General features: G+C 39.4%; 2 protein-coding genes across 2 annotated transcripts; both read left to right on the forward strand.

The window, feature by feature from the left end:
* The first annotated feature begins 11,540 nt into the window (after positions 1–11,540).
* Lamtor1 (Late endosomal/lysosomal adaptor, MAPK and MTOR activator 1) lies at positions 11,541–12,732 on the forward strand. The gene is made up of 5 exons (XM_017234709.3): positions 11,541–11,701; positions 11,768–11,931; positions 12,230–12,363; positions 12,419–12,489; positions 12,547–12,732. Exons 1-5 carry the CDS (start codon positions 11,621–11,623, stop codon positions 12,637–12,639), a joined length of 543 nt encoding a protein of 180 aa, XP_017090198.1. The 5' UTR covers positions 11,541–11,620; the 3' UTR covers positions 12,640–12,732.
* A 104-nt stretch (positions 12,733–12,836) lies between these two features.
* On the forward strand, positions 12,837–15,925 carry LOC108120865 (dynein regulatory complex protein 11). The gene is made up of 8 exons (XM_017234708.3): positions 12,837–13,578; positions 13,635–13,959; positions 14,014–14,303; positions 14,370–14,526; positions 14,590–14,853; positions 14,913–15,070; positions 15,127–15,710; positions 15,766–15,925. The coding sequence occupies exons 1-8, from the start codon at positions 12,840–12,842 to the stop codon at positions 15,865–15,867; spliced, it is 2,619 nt and encodes an 872-aa protein (XP_017090197.2). The 5' UTR covers positions 12,837–12,839; the 3' UTR covers positions 15,868–15,925.
* Positions 15,926–15,970: the final 45 nt, after the last annotated feature.

The following is a 15,970-nucleotide window of genomic DNA, read 5'->3' on the forward strand; positions in this document are numbered from 1 at the left end:
GACGTTGCTTGTCGTCTTTCGGGCCAAGACACAAAAACAACAGGATTCAAAAGGATTCACAGGATTCCTCTTGCTCAATTCCTCATTTCAATGGTTTTCAAAAACTACTGACATTTCTCAAGTTTAACTAACCGAAGCCTTTGTTTGAGGGTTTCTCCTAGCTTTGCTTCAAATAGTTGGCATAAGTTACGGGGTCACCTCACTAAAGAGTCAATTAATAAACAAAAACTGCATTTCTTGCATACTTTAGTGAACTTTGTTTAAGAATGGATACAAAATGAAGGACGAATAATTGAAAATTATCATTTGCAGTACTTTAATATCCACATTTTAAGGTTTTTGTTTAACAACTTTTATTTTTGAACCATACAAACAAAAGATAAATAATACACTTCTTTAGGGCGTACTACTTTATATTTTAAATTTTATTCAAAACAAGAAATTCCCAGCCAGGGACATCAAGTCCTTGGGCTAATCAAGGGCCGAACTCTTTTTCGGCATAAATCACTGTCGGAAATCTGCGCCCGAGGGCACAACGTCACCGGATACCCGCCGCAAGAAATGTCAAATTAATTTAGCAGGCCTCTAACTTTGGTTAGCCGTGTCGTTGTTTTTGCCTTTTTCAATCAGGACAGGTAGGCAGACACGGTGTGGAATCATTTTGCATTTCTTGTCACGTTTTATGAATTTGCTGCGACAAACACACAGACCCTGGGTGGCCAAATCCATGGAAAGTGGCTGAAGACCCGTGCAAACAAGATCCAGCTGACTGGCGAAAATGTCGTCGGAATTTGTGGGGTTCTGGCTATGCCAGGATTGAGAATTCAGGACTCAGCATTCGCCATTCACCATTCGCCATTCGACGTAGATAACGCGCCGTCGGGCTTAAATGGCTTTTGCGAGCAATTCGTAAGGGGGCGGCTTGGCTTCGAGACGGAAATGCAAAAGGGTCTCGGCATCTTCTACGCCGGAATGGCGGAAGCGTAACGACAAACACGCATAAATTACTCAATTAGTAGGCGGGATGCAAAGCCATGCCATGCGATGCGGAGCCGGCTAACAAGACAGCCGGAAGTGGTGAGCCGTACATGCCGCCACCCGCTGCCTAAGATGGAGATGGAGACGAAGACGTGCTACCCACTTGACTCGCATTGAGTAATCAAATGACGGGATATTAAACGCGCCCATCGAGCACACATTTTCCCCCGCTTCAGGTCCTGTCCCTGAGTCCTGGAACCATAAATCAGAGTATTTGGTTTCTCCGTCTAAGAATGCTGGAGATTTCTAATTACAGCCACCGCAGTTAGATTGGCATCTCCAGACCAAATCGGGCAAGAAAGTGGCATAATAAGTCAAGGGAAATTATAAGTGACCATCTAAAAAAGTTAAGGAGTTAAAGGTCCAAAAAGATTAGCAATGGGAAAAGTTTTCGATTCAATTTAAGGACCTTTAATAATGATTATGTTTACTATTTAGTTTATCTGGCTTATTTCAAGTGTCGGATTTGTCACTCATATTTTATCCAGACAGATGTGTTTTTGTTGATAATTAGAAACCTAATTTGTTTGCTTGTTGCTGTTGTGGTACATCTGCTGTCACAGGGCCCTTTGACCAGGACCCGCTGACATGACCGTGTTGACGTGTCGGAATTGTGATAATGTGAGTATTTGCTTTGTTGCCTGTGTCGCTGGCTGTCGTTTCAGCAAGCAATTAGAAAGTGCGCACAGTTATTATTAGAAACGTCTACGCAATTTGCCCAGGACAGGGCTCCAGCCAGGACATTGCCTAGCCCACACATGTCCTGGCGGCTATCAGCTTACGGTTACTTATTAGCTTGATGAATTGTGATGAAAGTAAGCAGAGTACCTGGGCTGGGTAAACACCGGAGTGTATCACCAAAGGTGTCAAAGGAAGATACTCTCTCTAAACGAATGCATCAATTATTCAGGCTCAAGTATTATATTAATTAAAGCCAACCCCAACCGCCCACAACACTATCATATGAATATGAACTTAATTGCATTGCCGTGTGGGATATGTTGGGAGTATGCTGGGCGTGGCATACACCGAAATCAAGGTCACTTCAGATGCCATTAATCAAAGCGTAGAAAAAACAAAGTGGCAACAGGCAAATGAACAGACCCCCCACCCCAGGGCGAACTATCCAGATCCAGTCCCATTCCCTGGGATATGTCAAAGGTGGCCACGGCAAAGAGATTGGAGAGAAATGCCCGGCCCCGAGTCACGTCACTCGCAAGATGGCAACGTGTTGTATGCCGGAGTGTACCACAGTGCGTATGATTGATGTTGTTCAATGCGCTCCTGACAGCACCATTATCTGAGGTGTGTGCGCCTGGCGAAAATGTGTGTATGTTTCGAGTGTGTGTGCAAGTGTGGAGCGCGCACGTGACAAACAACATCAAAAGCAACAATAACAAGTGGCAACTGAGCTGCCAAAACTAGCTGTTTTTCAAGATAAAAAAAGCCAAAAATATTCGATTTAAAAATGTAATATTTTCTAAAATTGACTTTAGAAATTTTAATACTAATTTCGTGTAGGCTTAAGGTCTTGAGGGTTATCAAAGCAACCTTTGCATTTTTCAAATTTAAAATCATGACAGCTTTTTCAGAGGACAGCTTTGAGATTTTTTATAAATAGAAGCCCCTCGGACATTTCCAGTCATTTAACTTCGTCTTTCAAGGCATCAACATCTTATTTTTTTGTGCTCATTTTTTTGTTATATTATTATTTATTTTTTTAATAGAAAAAATATCTTTTCTTTATTATATTTGTTATAATTTTTCATTTGTAAAATGGAATTTATTTTTGGGTTTTTTTTTGACCACTTATATGAGAGTATGGAGTATTTTTCTTCTTTTTTATTTTTGTTATATATTTTTTTCTTTTGACTGTTGGTCACACTATTTAGAGTATGTTCTGTTTATTATTTTTTTTTTTTAATTATTTTTTTTTGCTATTATACAATTGATACTTTATTCCCATAATTCTCAATCCCATTCTGTTCCCTAGAGCCCATGATTATTATAATGATCTATAAAACAGTAAGAAACAGTAAGATTTTTTTTTAAAAAAAATATTTTTGGGAAATATTTTTTAGCCTATTTCCGATACGATGTGATTGCCAACACTGACATATCGCTGAGTGCCTTCAGTCAGGCAATGAAAACAAAGACGAGCTTGAGAGGCGGGACCATGGACGAGAAACTGGGGAAAGTTCTGCTCCGAACCGGTTTCACCTTCTTCCTGATGGCCATCTGGGTCCATGTTTCAATTCCCCCTGACTTTGACAGGCGCCCGACAAAAGTTGAGAAGCGCCTCAAAACAGGAACAGAAAAAGGATACGCCGAAGGGAACAGGGGAAAAGGAAAGGAAACACCAAGAGTGCAGGTCGCCATGCACCATGGCTGCCAAGTTGGCTTAATTAAGCTGCCAAGCTGTACACAAAAAGCCGAAAGGCCGAAAGATTAATGCTCTTTTTTCCATTATGTTTGTAAGGAACTTTTTTTTGTAAATATACAAAAAACAATAAAATTGTTGTCATATTATAATCAGAAATAAAATCAATTGATTAAAACTAAAACCAGTTAAAAACTAATTTATTTTAATAGGCATACCCTTTCGAGGAAAGTGTGAACTTTCTTTTTCATACACGGGTTGCACTTAATTACCAAATATGTACTCACAAAAAAAGAAACATAAAAACACCCCCCCTTAAGGTACTTTTTGTGGAATGAAATAATCAAGAATTAATAATGTTTGTGGCGGTGGGAAATTAATTATCTTTTTCGCATTATTATGCAACAGTGGTACTACCACTGACAGAAAGGCGCCAGCCAGATTCCGGCGGTAATGGGTCGAAATCCGAATCGGGCTCATCCAGAGAAATCTCATTTTAATCAGCCAAAGCCCGCGATAATTGCCGCCAGCGAGCACGTGCATCAGCCCACAAATATCTACAAATATGTGTATTTATATGTACTCATACATGTAATTGAACGTATTGATGGCAAGGACCTTCCTCGATATGGTAATACAATGCAAATTAAACGGCTCACTTTTGTTCGTGCTGTGCCTTTGCCAGTTGGTGAACTTTTACAATTTTCCGAGAGTTTTCCACTCCATTACAAAAGCATTCAATAGCAAAAATATTATGCATGTACCAATATTATGTGTTTTCCATTGGTCGATTTTAAGCTGAAGCGTGTGCAGGTCCATAAAACAATTATGGTAAACAATTTTAAATAAAAAAAAAAGATCAAGGATGCATGCTGGCTACGAAAGTGGAAAACAATGGAGTTAAATATTTGTTTGGTTTTTATTTAACAGGAAACTGTTGTCCGTTCCATGCGAGATTTAAATTATTAAGGGTTAAGAGATTTTTAAGAATTTAAATTTCAGTTTAAAGGTATTAAAAACTATTAAATTAATAAGTTTCCGTTTATCAGCTGCATTAGTCAATTATTGAATTAAATCCCTAATAGCCTCCTAATACCTCAAAGACACTGAACACAAGGAAAATGTCTGTGGAAAATAAGTGAAAAATAAATGCGAATCGTGGAAAATTTCCACTTCAAGACGGGAGCTGATCAAAGCAACAAGTTGCAAGGCTGCGGGCATCTTGCCACTTGTCCAGAATGATTTCCCAGGAAAAGCCGTTGTTGAACAAATCCGTGTGGGCGGCAAAAAATAAGATTTCAACGTGGCCCCATTCATAGCCCTTGGCTAGGAAGCTGATCAAACAAAATCCTTTGCAATTGTCCAGACTCAAAAGAAATCTCTGAGAAAAACAAAAAAAAAAAATTAAAGTCCTTAACATACCCATATATTTAAATGACCATTCATACATATATATATCCTTTGTTATGTTTACGGAAAATAAAAAAGAAAGCAACAGGTTTGGCTCCACTTCTGATAAAAAAAGTCTCAAATAATGGCCAGGCTTCGGATCTGGAGTCGAAATCAACGCATGCGCTGGGCCAAAGTCACTCAAGCTATGGAGCCAGACTCCTTCGGCTGAGTGAGTTCAAGTTGGGGGCTCCTAAAAGGATTGCACAAATATCCCTTGAGATATTATCGGTGACTCTTCTTCCGCCCCATTAAAGAAACAAAATGTGGCCAAAAAGTTGAGACTGTTTCCTTGACTGTAAACGGTCAAGGCCTGGCCATTTGGCATGTTTCGTTTGATTTTGATTTCTTTTATATTTCCGCAAGAAATTAAATTAAATGTGGCTTGTAATATGATTGCAATTGAACCGAACAATCGGATGCGACTGGCAAACTGCAGGAAGCGGGCAATAAAAGGACACCAGGCGATGGCATCTCCTGCTCAATTTAGCTGCCGTTGGCATTCCGGAAGCGGAAGCATTAGCCATGGTTGTCCCTCTCCTGCTGCGGACTCCATTCAAACTGCCAATATGTAGTATTCGGCATTGTCAGGACAGATACGAAAAATGAAGTTGGGGTCGAGGGTCCCCTCGAAGTGAGGCGGCAGGACTTTGTGAAAATGACTCCTTGCGTGGAGCTGCTTGAACGTTTTATTGTAAGTGCTTTTGCTTCAATTTCTCATTTAATGTGTGCGAGCTCTGATAATGTGCAGAGAAACTAATAAAAGTTGTACATTTCTATTGAAAGCCTTTTAAGAGTTCTCCAAGAAAAAGATAATAGCTTCTAATTAGTCTTGAGCTTAAAAATTGGAAGCTTTATTCTTTGTTAATTGCAAGAAGAGAACAATTCTTAGAAAGGTGGTTCTTCTAGCAAATGTTAAAATAAAATCTTTTTTATCGGTGCTTAGAAAACTCTACACCTTTTTTTTCCTGTTGGCTAGATTTTGTTTTGCTTCTTTTCTGCTGTTAACTTCCACTCCTGGCTTTGTTATTCCGGCTGCCATTGTGCATTGTCCTGTTTGCTGCTGTTTGCGCTTATACCGCCCCCTCAGCCACTACGTCATTTATTGCTCAAGTGTCAAGCGAAGTCGCGACAACAGTTCAAGCTAAAACACCCACAGGACGAACAATAAAAGGTGAACAAATGTGTGCTTTACTTGCAGGATCCCTCAGAGATGCCTTGCCATGTCATTAATAATAGATTCAATATCTGTCGAGACTGTCGATGGCAAAAAGATCCATTATTTGTAAATGACTAGAAATTATTTTCCACTTTCTGATAACTGAGAGTAGTCTGAAATTGAAAAGATTGGACTCTACAGGACATATATTTTCTTGGTTTGGGCTCTTAGAATTATATTTATTAATAAATACCATTGAAATGAATCGAGGTTAGTCAAGTATTGACTTTTGTTAAAGGTTCCAAGAATATATTAATTCAAATTCCATAAGTATTGGCGCACTTTTCGCAGAAATTTCTACAAAAAAAAAACAAGGATTAAAAGGAAAATAAATATAGCCTCCTAATGAGACTTTCACTCTGAATAATAAAAGCGTGCGTAAGTCCTCCACTTGGCCATCTCTGTTCGACCCCCAAGAACCTCCATTTCTTTGAATCCTGTCGTTCCCCCGCCCCTGAGACCCTTTGTGGAGTTCAAGTGGAAGCCTGTTTTGCCGCCCCAAGAATGCTTCCTTCCTCCACAGGCAGTTAATTGCAAGACAAATTACTTCTGTACAAGTGGCTGGAGCTTTTCATATTTTTATAATTGCTTATTGCCATGTGAGCCAGCAAAAAAAGAAATGCTACGAATTATTTCTTTGCCAGCACATTAAGACTTTAAGGCTTAAAGGACTTAATTCTACGAATGCATATGAGACTGTAGTTCAGGTAAACTGAGTAAGCTCTAAAATGCAAAAGCACACATCAAACAAGGAGACTATTTTGTTTTCGGTTGCTTTGATTTAAATGCGGGCAATACTTGTATACAGCACATCTTTGTACATCTTTGATAAGTGCTTATGCCACACAAAACGTATTTAATATTGTATCAGTTTAAAATGGTTTGCATCTATTAAGATGCAATCAAATGTGCAATTGTTAAGCCAAACAAAACGATGGCGTCCCAATAAACACTTATGAAATTATTATAAAACATATTCAGAATAACAACGAGAGGAACAGCAGCGGAATGGAATCAGAAGTCAACGGTCCATAAAAATAAATTCACATAAAATGAGCTCACAAGGGCATGGCAACCATATGAAGCATCCATATACAGAAAGCAATAAAGCGAAATGGCCAGTGGCGGGACGAAAAAAAAAAGGGGTCGTCGACGAGTGCAAAGGACGCGGTTCGAGTGCTGCAATAAAGCTGCACTTGCCTGGGAATAAAAGCATCATCAATGTATTCCGCATAAAAGTCCCCGACATGGGAGAAATCACTTATAAGTTATAAGGGCTCATGATGAAGAATACAAGAAATTTAAAAAAGAATCCTTTTTATTTGAAGTTGCATTTACGAAAAGAGAAATTACCCAAGGAATTTTTTATCATCGTGACTTTAGACGTAGTCCTTTATGGACTTTGAGCTGTCAGTCAGTCCATCATTTCGTCAAGCCGTCATGTTGGCCTGTAACGCAATGTAATGCCACCTGGCTCGCACGAAATTCCGGTTGCACCAAGCGGAAATTGCATTTACACGGTTGCCTGCCAACTCCATTGACGGGAACCCGACGAGGTCCTGGTCCTGTTTCGGGTTCCTTTGATTCCGGGGGGACGTCGGAATGCGGGGACCAATTTTGATTACAATACGCCGCCAGAAGCCCACTCACATATTGCCTCAAACTTCGAATATTCATTGAACTTTGTGCAAACACGGCGATTTCAGAAAAAGGGTTCAAAGGACGTCGAGGCGATGGAATTACTATTGAAATTTGCCAAAGGCACTGATGAACCTAATAACCTGGTCAGAAGGACACGTTCTTGGCAGCAAAGTTAGTTAACCAAAACTTCATTTCCTTTTAGGGAAGAGAATAAATCTTTTGATTTATTCAAAGTTCGGCCAAGGTCGAGCCACCACGCCCCCAAATGCCCGACCTTGATTTCACCAAAGGCGATAAATTTGAATCCAACAGCAACTCAACAAACAGATGGAGAGACTAAAGGGGTAAAACGAACAGAGAAAATCCAGAGACATTATCAAAACCAAACTATAAAAGCTCGCAAAGTGCCAGAATATCTATTTTCAAACTGCAAAAACAAACAAAGAGCTCAGGCCAACGAGCAAGACAAATCCCAAAAACTGACACAGACAAGGACCCTCACTAACCGACACACAGCCAGAGGAATCCTGAAGATTAATCGACGAGAAGTAAGGCGGGTAGGGGTTAGGGGGTGGTAAATGGTAAATTCAAATAATTTGCGGGCAACTGAACAAACAAACCAGACCAGAGACTAGGCCAGACCAGTCCCGGCTAAGATAATGCAAGGGGGCGGTGCCACAAAAAAACTTGCTACGAAAAAGTTTTTCTCAAAAATTTTCCCAACTAGGACATAGTCCTAGGACTCCTAGGAGTGTGGGGTGGCGAAGTAAAGCAATAAAACAAATCATAGCATACATCAAAGCGCAAACGAAGCGTGTGATGACAACAAGAGAGGAAACTGAAGAACTGACAACAGCTGTCGGCTTGTTTGATGGCCAAAGTTTGGCAACAAGTTCAATTACTTTTCACCTGGCCCACAAAAAACAAACAGCTATCGTTTTGGCCTAAAAGCCTAACACGTGGTTTACCATTCTCCAGGTGAAGAGGTTTCTACGAAAAGGTTGGGTATTATATTTATTTATGACCTGGTTGTTCTTGTCAATGAGAGTGTCCTTAAAAATGCTAGCATTCACTAGCTTATCTGAATTAGGACTAGTTTAATTAATCAATGACCCATATTCGCTAACCTCCTTCTTTATTGGTACTCGCTGTGTTTCCCTCTAAACTTCAAGCCAACCATGTTTAATATATTCGCTAATGGACCGACAGGTGGAATATTGCCAGCTTCCCCCTCGTCTGCTGCTAGAAATAACAGTAATCGATGGCAGAAACTAGCTAAATCCTTGGGAAAAATACCGGTGACAATTGGAAATTAAGACACGCCATGAGAAATGTCGCACTGAAATAGAGTAAATTGCACACGGAGAAACGTTTTTGGTAAATTAAGGCCAACAATTCAAACATCCACCAATAAGGGGTTCGAAGCCACCGCCAAGGACGCGAACGGGCCAAAAAGGAAATTGAATTGCATTCCAAATGCATTTGTCGCATTTGCAGATGTCGCTGGCGATGGTGTCCTCGTTCACCTGGGGCTTAAACCCGAGTTTATGGATTTTCCCCCGGATTTATGACAGCTTAGAGGGACAGCATTGTAGAAATGTGTATAGTTTCTGCTGGCGGGAATCGATATATCAGTCCTTACAATCAAACGATAAAACATGGATTTTTTTTTTAGAACTTTTCTGTAAATGAATATATAGATATTTAAATTTTCAAAATAGATAAAAAATAAACTCCTTTTTTGCAGCCATTTCCCTTTGATCGTTTTCTTTAAATATAGCTGCATAATCAGGTTAGACTTTATCGCCTAGCTAGACATTTATGGCCTGGTGTAAACCGGAGTCTAGTCCTCCAGGCCAGACCCTAACCAAGTCAACACAAACAATCCAGTTAACGGCGCAAGGCACTGCAGGATGCAGGAGCAGGCCACGAAGTTAAAGGCCAAAGTGTTTCGCATAAAAATGTTGTTTTTCCTGCTGTAAGTTTGTGCCGCACTGTTTATCCGGAGAAGTGAATGGTGGTGGGGTTGTGGCACACTGATGTTGCATCCGGATATTTGCCGTTTTGCATATTAAAAACGCTACTGGCGTACTTTTGCGGCTGGTCCGGGTCTGGGTCGCCGATAATCCCTAGCTTTTCTTTGTAAATTGGGTTTTCTTTGTCGATGCAACAATGGGCGGCAGTATCCTGGCCCAAGGACTGCAGACCTGAGCTGAGGGCGTGGCTGTTAACGCTCCAGTGTCTAAGGCGTGGATAGATAAAACACCAACTGGATCCAATCAGGCAAGACATGAGGCAAGCCGCAGGCAATCAAGTGGCAAACTGCTTTGTGGGGGTTCATTAAATTGCTAATGTGGTAGCGATTCCCTTTTTTTTCGCTCACAGATCCTTACAGGATGTGGCAGAGCGACAAGTCGCGTCAGAGTAATTTAGGTGGCAGAAATTGAACTGTGAAATGCCATAAAATTAAATAAATAAGTAAATGGGAGATGTAAGTGAAGGCAGAATACCGAAATGCCTTTTAAATAAACCTAGAGTCTGGGTGAAAATTAAATAGATACATTTCAGCTCTGTCAAAGTCACATTTTTTCGAAGAAATGCTCGGGTAAATATTTATTTATTTATTGAAAAATCTGTGTGTTAGGGTACGAGAAGAACAGCGAAAAGAGTCCTTTGATTTCTAGATAACAAACATATGTATGTAGTTACTGATCGATATCCTCCCGGGTTTCCAGTTCATGTGAAGGATAATTGAATCTGATGAGAAGCTGCTCCTTGTGGCAGTTATGAAATTTGTGCGTCGGCTTCCGGTGCCGCAGAAACGGAAACAAAAGCGAAGAGCATTGCCGCCAAAATGAAGTTACAATTTACAGGCGAGAGTGTGAGGGCGTCTGCCTGAATGGCTGATGGAAAAGAACACTGTTCAAAAAAGCTAAGACTTTAAAATTTAATTTTATTATTTATAGAAAATCTTAGGAAATATCCTTTGAAATAAGTTTAAAACACTGTAAGTATCAAATTTAAAGTCAACCAATTTTATGTGAAATTTTTCCAAAAATTGTTGTGTATTTCTTAAAAGCGTGCAAAAGAGGAAAAGCAAGGATCCGTTGCGAGGCAGAAGTGGGGGGGAATCACCCCGATTGGGGCACACACATGTTCCCCCATGTCTTGCAACCTCGGCAATGAATTTGTGTTTCCGCCTCGCTGCTCTCGCCATCATGGTTAACCGCATCGTTGATTTAAGGGCGTTCCAGTGGGCGGGTGTGATGTATTTCGCTGCTTCGTCATTTGACGCGAGCGACACAATTAAAAACATGCAGCCCAATTCATTTGATTGGCATGAAGGAAAATTCGAGATAAATATCCTTCCTGGAATGAGGCAGAGCCCTACAAGACTGACAACTTCATGAATTTGTCTGTGTCTGTGGTCAATAAAGGAAAGACGAAATGAATAACTTTATTAAATTGCAAAAGATAAATGTAATAAACCTATTTATTTTCTGTAGGTATGGGTTTTTTTTTTTAATATTCTGAGCTTTCAAGATAGTTTCATGATAGTATCTTGGAACTATTTTTTCCTCATGTTTGTTACTAAAGCCGATCTACTTCATTTTACAATCTGGATATGAAATTTACAGCTTTTAGAAAAAAAATATAATTTAGCTTCATTGTATATCAATGAAACGAAAATTAACCTTTTAAAATATTGAAGAAAAAATGTTTAAATATGTCGCCGGTTAAGGAAATCGATAAATAATACTGCATAATTTTTAGTATTTTCCCAAATCGATTCTCGATAGTTAAAAAAAGTATTGTTGAACGCTGAAAAATGCTGAAAGCACATCACTAGAAATTCTAAAAACATCGAAAACTGCATTAAAATTACTTAAAAAATGGATTATATACACTCCGTTTGGAATTACCTGGCCTCGATCTGCAACTGCTGGCAATGCACCGAAGACACAGGAGCTCAGGTGAGTCATCAGCTTCGGGTCGATCTGTAATTCCCTCTATTATTGTGTTCTTTATTCCCCTTGCAGCCGAACGAGCCAAACGAGAGGACACACCTTCTAGTAGATCCCGTGAACCACAGCCCGGCCCTCCGGAGAAGCAACTCGGATGGCCTGAGCAACGACTACGCCCACTCGCTACCCAAGAAGGATGACCAGACCGCTCTATCCAGATTGGTTCAAAATACAGCCATGTACGCAGTTGTTATGCACCTTCTACTTTCCGATAGGGCACCAATTTACCCTTATAGGGTATTCCAATTTGATTTGGATGTTTGCTACGACAGATAGGAACTAGTACGACGCCCTATCGGTTTGATAAGCATAGCATGACACACATTGTCGGTGTCCAGTTGTTTGTTTACACTTATTTTAATGACAAATGATCGTCTCTCAGTAACCATTGTTTGTTGAATGGATATTCAATATCTTTCGTAGGAGAATTTATGTTTAGATACCTGTATTAATTTAAACTCCACTTTTTCCCCTTAGAAACATGATCAATGTTGGTGCCATGGACTGCCATAGCTTGGAGCACCAGGAGTACACTGACAGAATAAGATTGTACTCGCAGAGGTTGCACCAGCAGTGGAGTAATGTACAACACCCCAGTGTCATACTGAAAGGTATATATATAAATTATTAATAGTTACCATAATTACTTACACTTCAATATTGCAGGCCTCTTAAAAGACGTCCCCAGCCATCAGTTCTATTTAGCAAAGCCTCTTTATCCGGAGGACACAGCTCAAGTAAGAGTATTAATAGACTAATCCGAGAATTTAATATAAATTCTTATCTATTTTTAGATGAAGGACTTTATTGAGAAAGCGCATGTGAGTGTCTCACATATTCAAATTGACCACAAGGAGGCAGTGGTTGTGCCCTTCCGGATTCCCTGATTAGTTTATTAAAATAAATTAAGATGCAGTGATAAATTAATATGAAATCAAAAAAATATATTGGTACTAAGTAACCTTTGAATATTCAGGTAATCGACATATTTTTTATTAAGTGTACAGATATAAATAAATTCAATATATATTCATACCACACGCAAAACTATTTTTTCGTCAATTAGAGAAGATTCTGAAAATTCAAAATGTCTTTCGATTTAAATCATAAGTACTGGGTGTCCACCAGAAAGGATATCGCCCAGCTTATTAAAAAGCAGAACCGTTTGAAAAAAATTGAACCACCTGACGAGAAGGCAGTTTCCTTTAAAATATTCGCTGAACTTTATGTCTTGTATGTGGAGTTGGTGGCAAAGTTGGGTTTCATCTACCATCATACCTTCCAAGTGCAAAAACGAGCCGTGGTGCGGACCCTTGTTGAAAGTGCCACCCAGCAGTTGATGAAACTCAAGGAGGAGCTAAAGGAATTGGAGATGAGCGAGTACGTTTATTTGGACAAAGCTTTGATCGCCAGAAAACTGACACCCCGGGACTTGGTTATATGGAGATCTCCTCAGTTTCTCTACCGCCGTCCACTGGATATTCAAAATATCATTGCGGACAATAGACTGTACATGAACGATGTGGAAAAGGAAGAGAAGGCAGCCAAGGATTGGATGCCTATCACCGACGCTGTGAAGCTGATCCAGGCCCATGAAAGAGCGCGACGAGCTCGTGTATATAAGTCAAATCTCAAGTTCGATAAAAAGAAGTTCCTCAAGGTGTTTCAGAGGAAAAAAATAAACTATCGGTTCACCTTCAAACCCGATCAGACCATGAGTATACCCGTTAAAAGAACCATATTCACTGCAGATTTCATCAAAAATACAGAGGACTGTCAGTATTTAAGGACCAAAGATGATGTAGGAGACACTCCAGCATTCTTTGGTAATTTTCCACATTAAACCCTAAGACTTTAGTTAACATTATTTTCCCTTTTGTAGATGAAGAAGCTTACAATTTGAAAAGAAATAAGGCAGCCACTGAAATCCAAAGATGGTGGAGAGGTTACAGGGCGAGGAAAATTGTTAAAATAAAGAAACGCTTCAAAGAAGAGCTCTATGGTATGAAAAAAATGAGAAAACTCAAAAGACCGAACCAGAGAGCCAACGCGGTTATGGAAATGTATAAAAATGAAATGCTGAAGAAAAAACTGGACGAGGAATACATCAACTTAATGCTCGACGAACGTACAAGGCTGTTGCAAGTGCGTAGTCCCTGGATGATGGAGGATATATCTGATCATATTCGAGCTTGGTTTGCTGAATTGTGAGTCAAGATTCTATCCTAAAAAGGCCTTTTATTACTTACTATTACTTTCAGCTATGAAAAGACCCAAGATTTCCATCCTTACCCCGATCCTGTTAAGAAGGGCACTGTTTTAGTGGTCATCGATGAAACCATGACTCCAATGGAGTTTCAGCAGACCTTGGGCAAGAAGCCAATGACCAAGGAAGAGAAGAAAAAGCTTAAGGATAAGGAGAGAAAAGAAAAGAGAAAGAAGAAGGAGAAAATAAAGCTAGTAAAAATGAAGGAAGCTAAGCGCAGGAAGAAGCTAAGAGATGCGGGAATCATCGACATTGGCTATGAAATCGGTGCAAGCAAGCCTATAGGTAAGATCTTTAAAAATATTAAAAAGGATTTACAAAATATTTTAATTTTTATTTAATCTTTTTCAGTTGCCATTGAAGAAACAATGAAAAAATACGCTGAAGACTGGAGAAACGTTGACGAGTATTTAAATAAAAACCATGATCCCATCAAGGAGTGGGTTATCGAAGATGAACTGGCCAAGATCCATCAGGAAGTCAGGGGTTTGGTAGACGAATATATGAGGTAACACCTACACCTAACACCTTTAGCTACACCTAAAATGTTTAATATTTTTGTGTATTTCAGGGTGGAATATGAATTGCTACGTGAAGCTTTGGCAAAAGACAAAGATGAAAAGTACACTCCATTAAAGGTCAAATATCCAAAGCAGAAAAAGCCCAAGAAGAAGAAGAAGCCAAAGGACCCAACCGGTGACAGGACTCTGGAGTCCTTGTACAACGAATTGAAGGACGGAGGAATCATTGAAGAAGTTTCAACGAAAGATTTCGATGAATTCATTGCAGACTTTAACTTTGTGGCCGATGATACTCGAGATGAGGATGACTTGACGTAAGTTTTTAATAATTTTGTGATTTATTTTTTATTTAAGAATGAATATTTGTTTTTAGAACACTGGGTCCAGCCAAAGGTGATATTAAAATGGTCATCCAAGAGTCAATGCTGGGAATGGGCGAATTTGATATTCCAAAACCAAAATCTTTACTCCTCATCGGTCCATTGAATAGTGGAAAGAAATTGCTCTGCAATATAATTGCTTCAGAATTGGGTAAAATATTTAAGAATATCTTCTAGAATTATATATCATAGTAATACATTTTCCAGATGCTGTTTTTATGAACCTGAGTCCAGAAAAGACCTACAAGTACGCCGATGATTTAAAATACTTCCTCCATCTAATTATGAAAGTCGCAAAAGCCTTTCAGCCCACCATCATGTATATAGAAGAGGCGCATCGATTATTCTGGAATAAAATTCCGCCAGAGGCGCAGGATATCAACCCAAGGCTGTTGGGGGCCTCCATAGCCAGTAAAATTCTAAAGCCTCTGAAGAAGAATGATAAAATTGTAGTGGTTGGTACGAGCAACATGCCATGGTCGGCAAAAGGTGGCATTCGAAAAGCGTTCCAGAAAATCTTACTTATTCCGAGGTGCGACTACGGTACGAGCTTCTTGATTTGGCTGGAACTGATGACCGAAAATTGTCCCGATAATATGGAAGAATATGCCTATTCTGCACTAGCAAGAGTTCTGCAAGCCTACAACTCTGGGGACATTACTGACAACATCAAGAACACATTGAGTATCGAGAGGAGAATGCGACTGCAAACTGATGCATTGGATCCCCACGAGTTCCTGGAATATTTCATAAACGAGGAAAAACCACCTCTTTTCCCCATAGAGGATAAGGTAACAACAATTCATACTTTAACTGGCTAGTTCTTAATCTAATCTCTTATTTTAGATGATGGAGAAATTCAACAAATGGTTTGGCGGCACCAACAGACTGATGAAGTTAAGGAAAAGCTTTATGGCTAAGAAGTTGGAAAAATCGAAAAAGAAATAGATATTATCCAGTTTTTAACTCGATTTTTAACTTTGCTATCCAAATCACTATGTATTGTTAATATTTTTAAATAAATGTAAAAAATAAAAATTATAAATGTTTA

Source organism: Drosophila bipectinata, chromosome 3L (genome assembly GCF_030179905.1).
Source record: "Drosophila bipectinata strain 14024-0381.07 chromosome 3L, DbipHiC1v2, whole genome shotgun sequence".
NCBI classification, from domain to species: Eukaryota; Metazoa; Arthropoda; class Insecta; order Diptera; family Drosophilidae; genus Drosophila; species Drosophila bipectinata.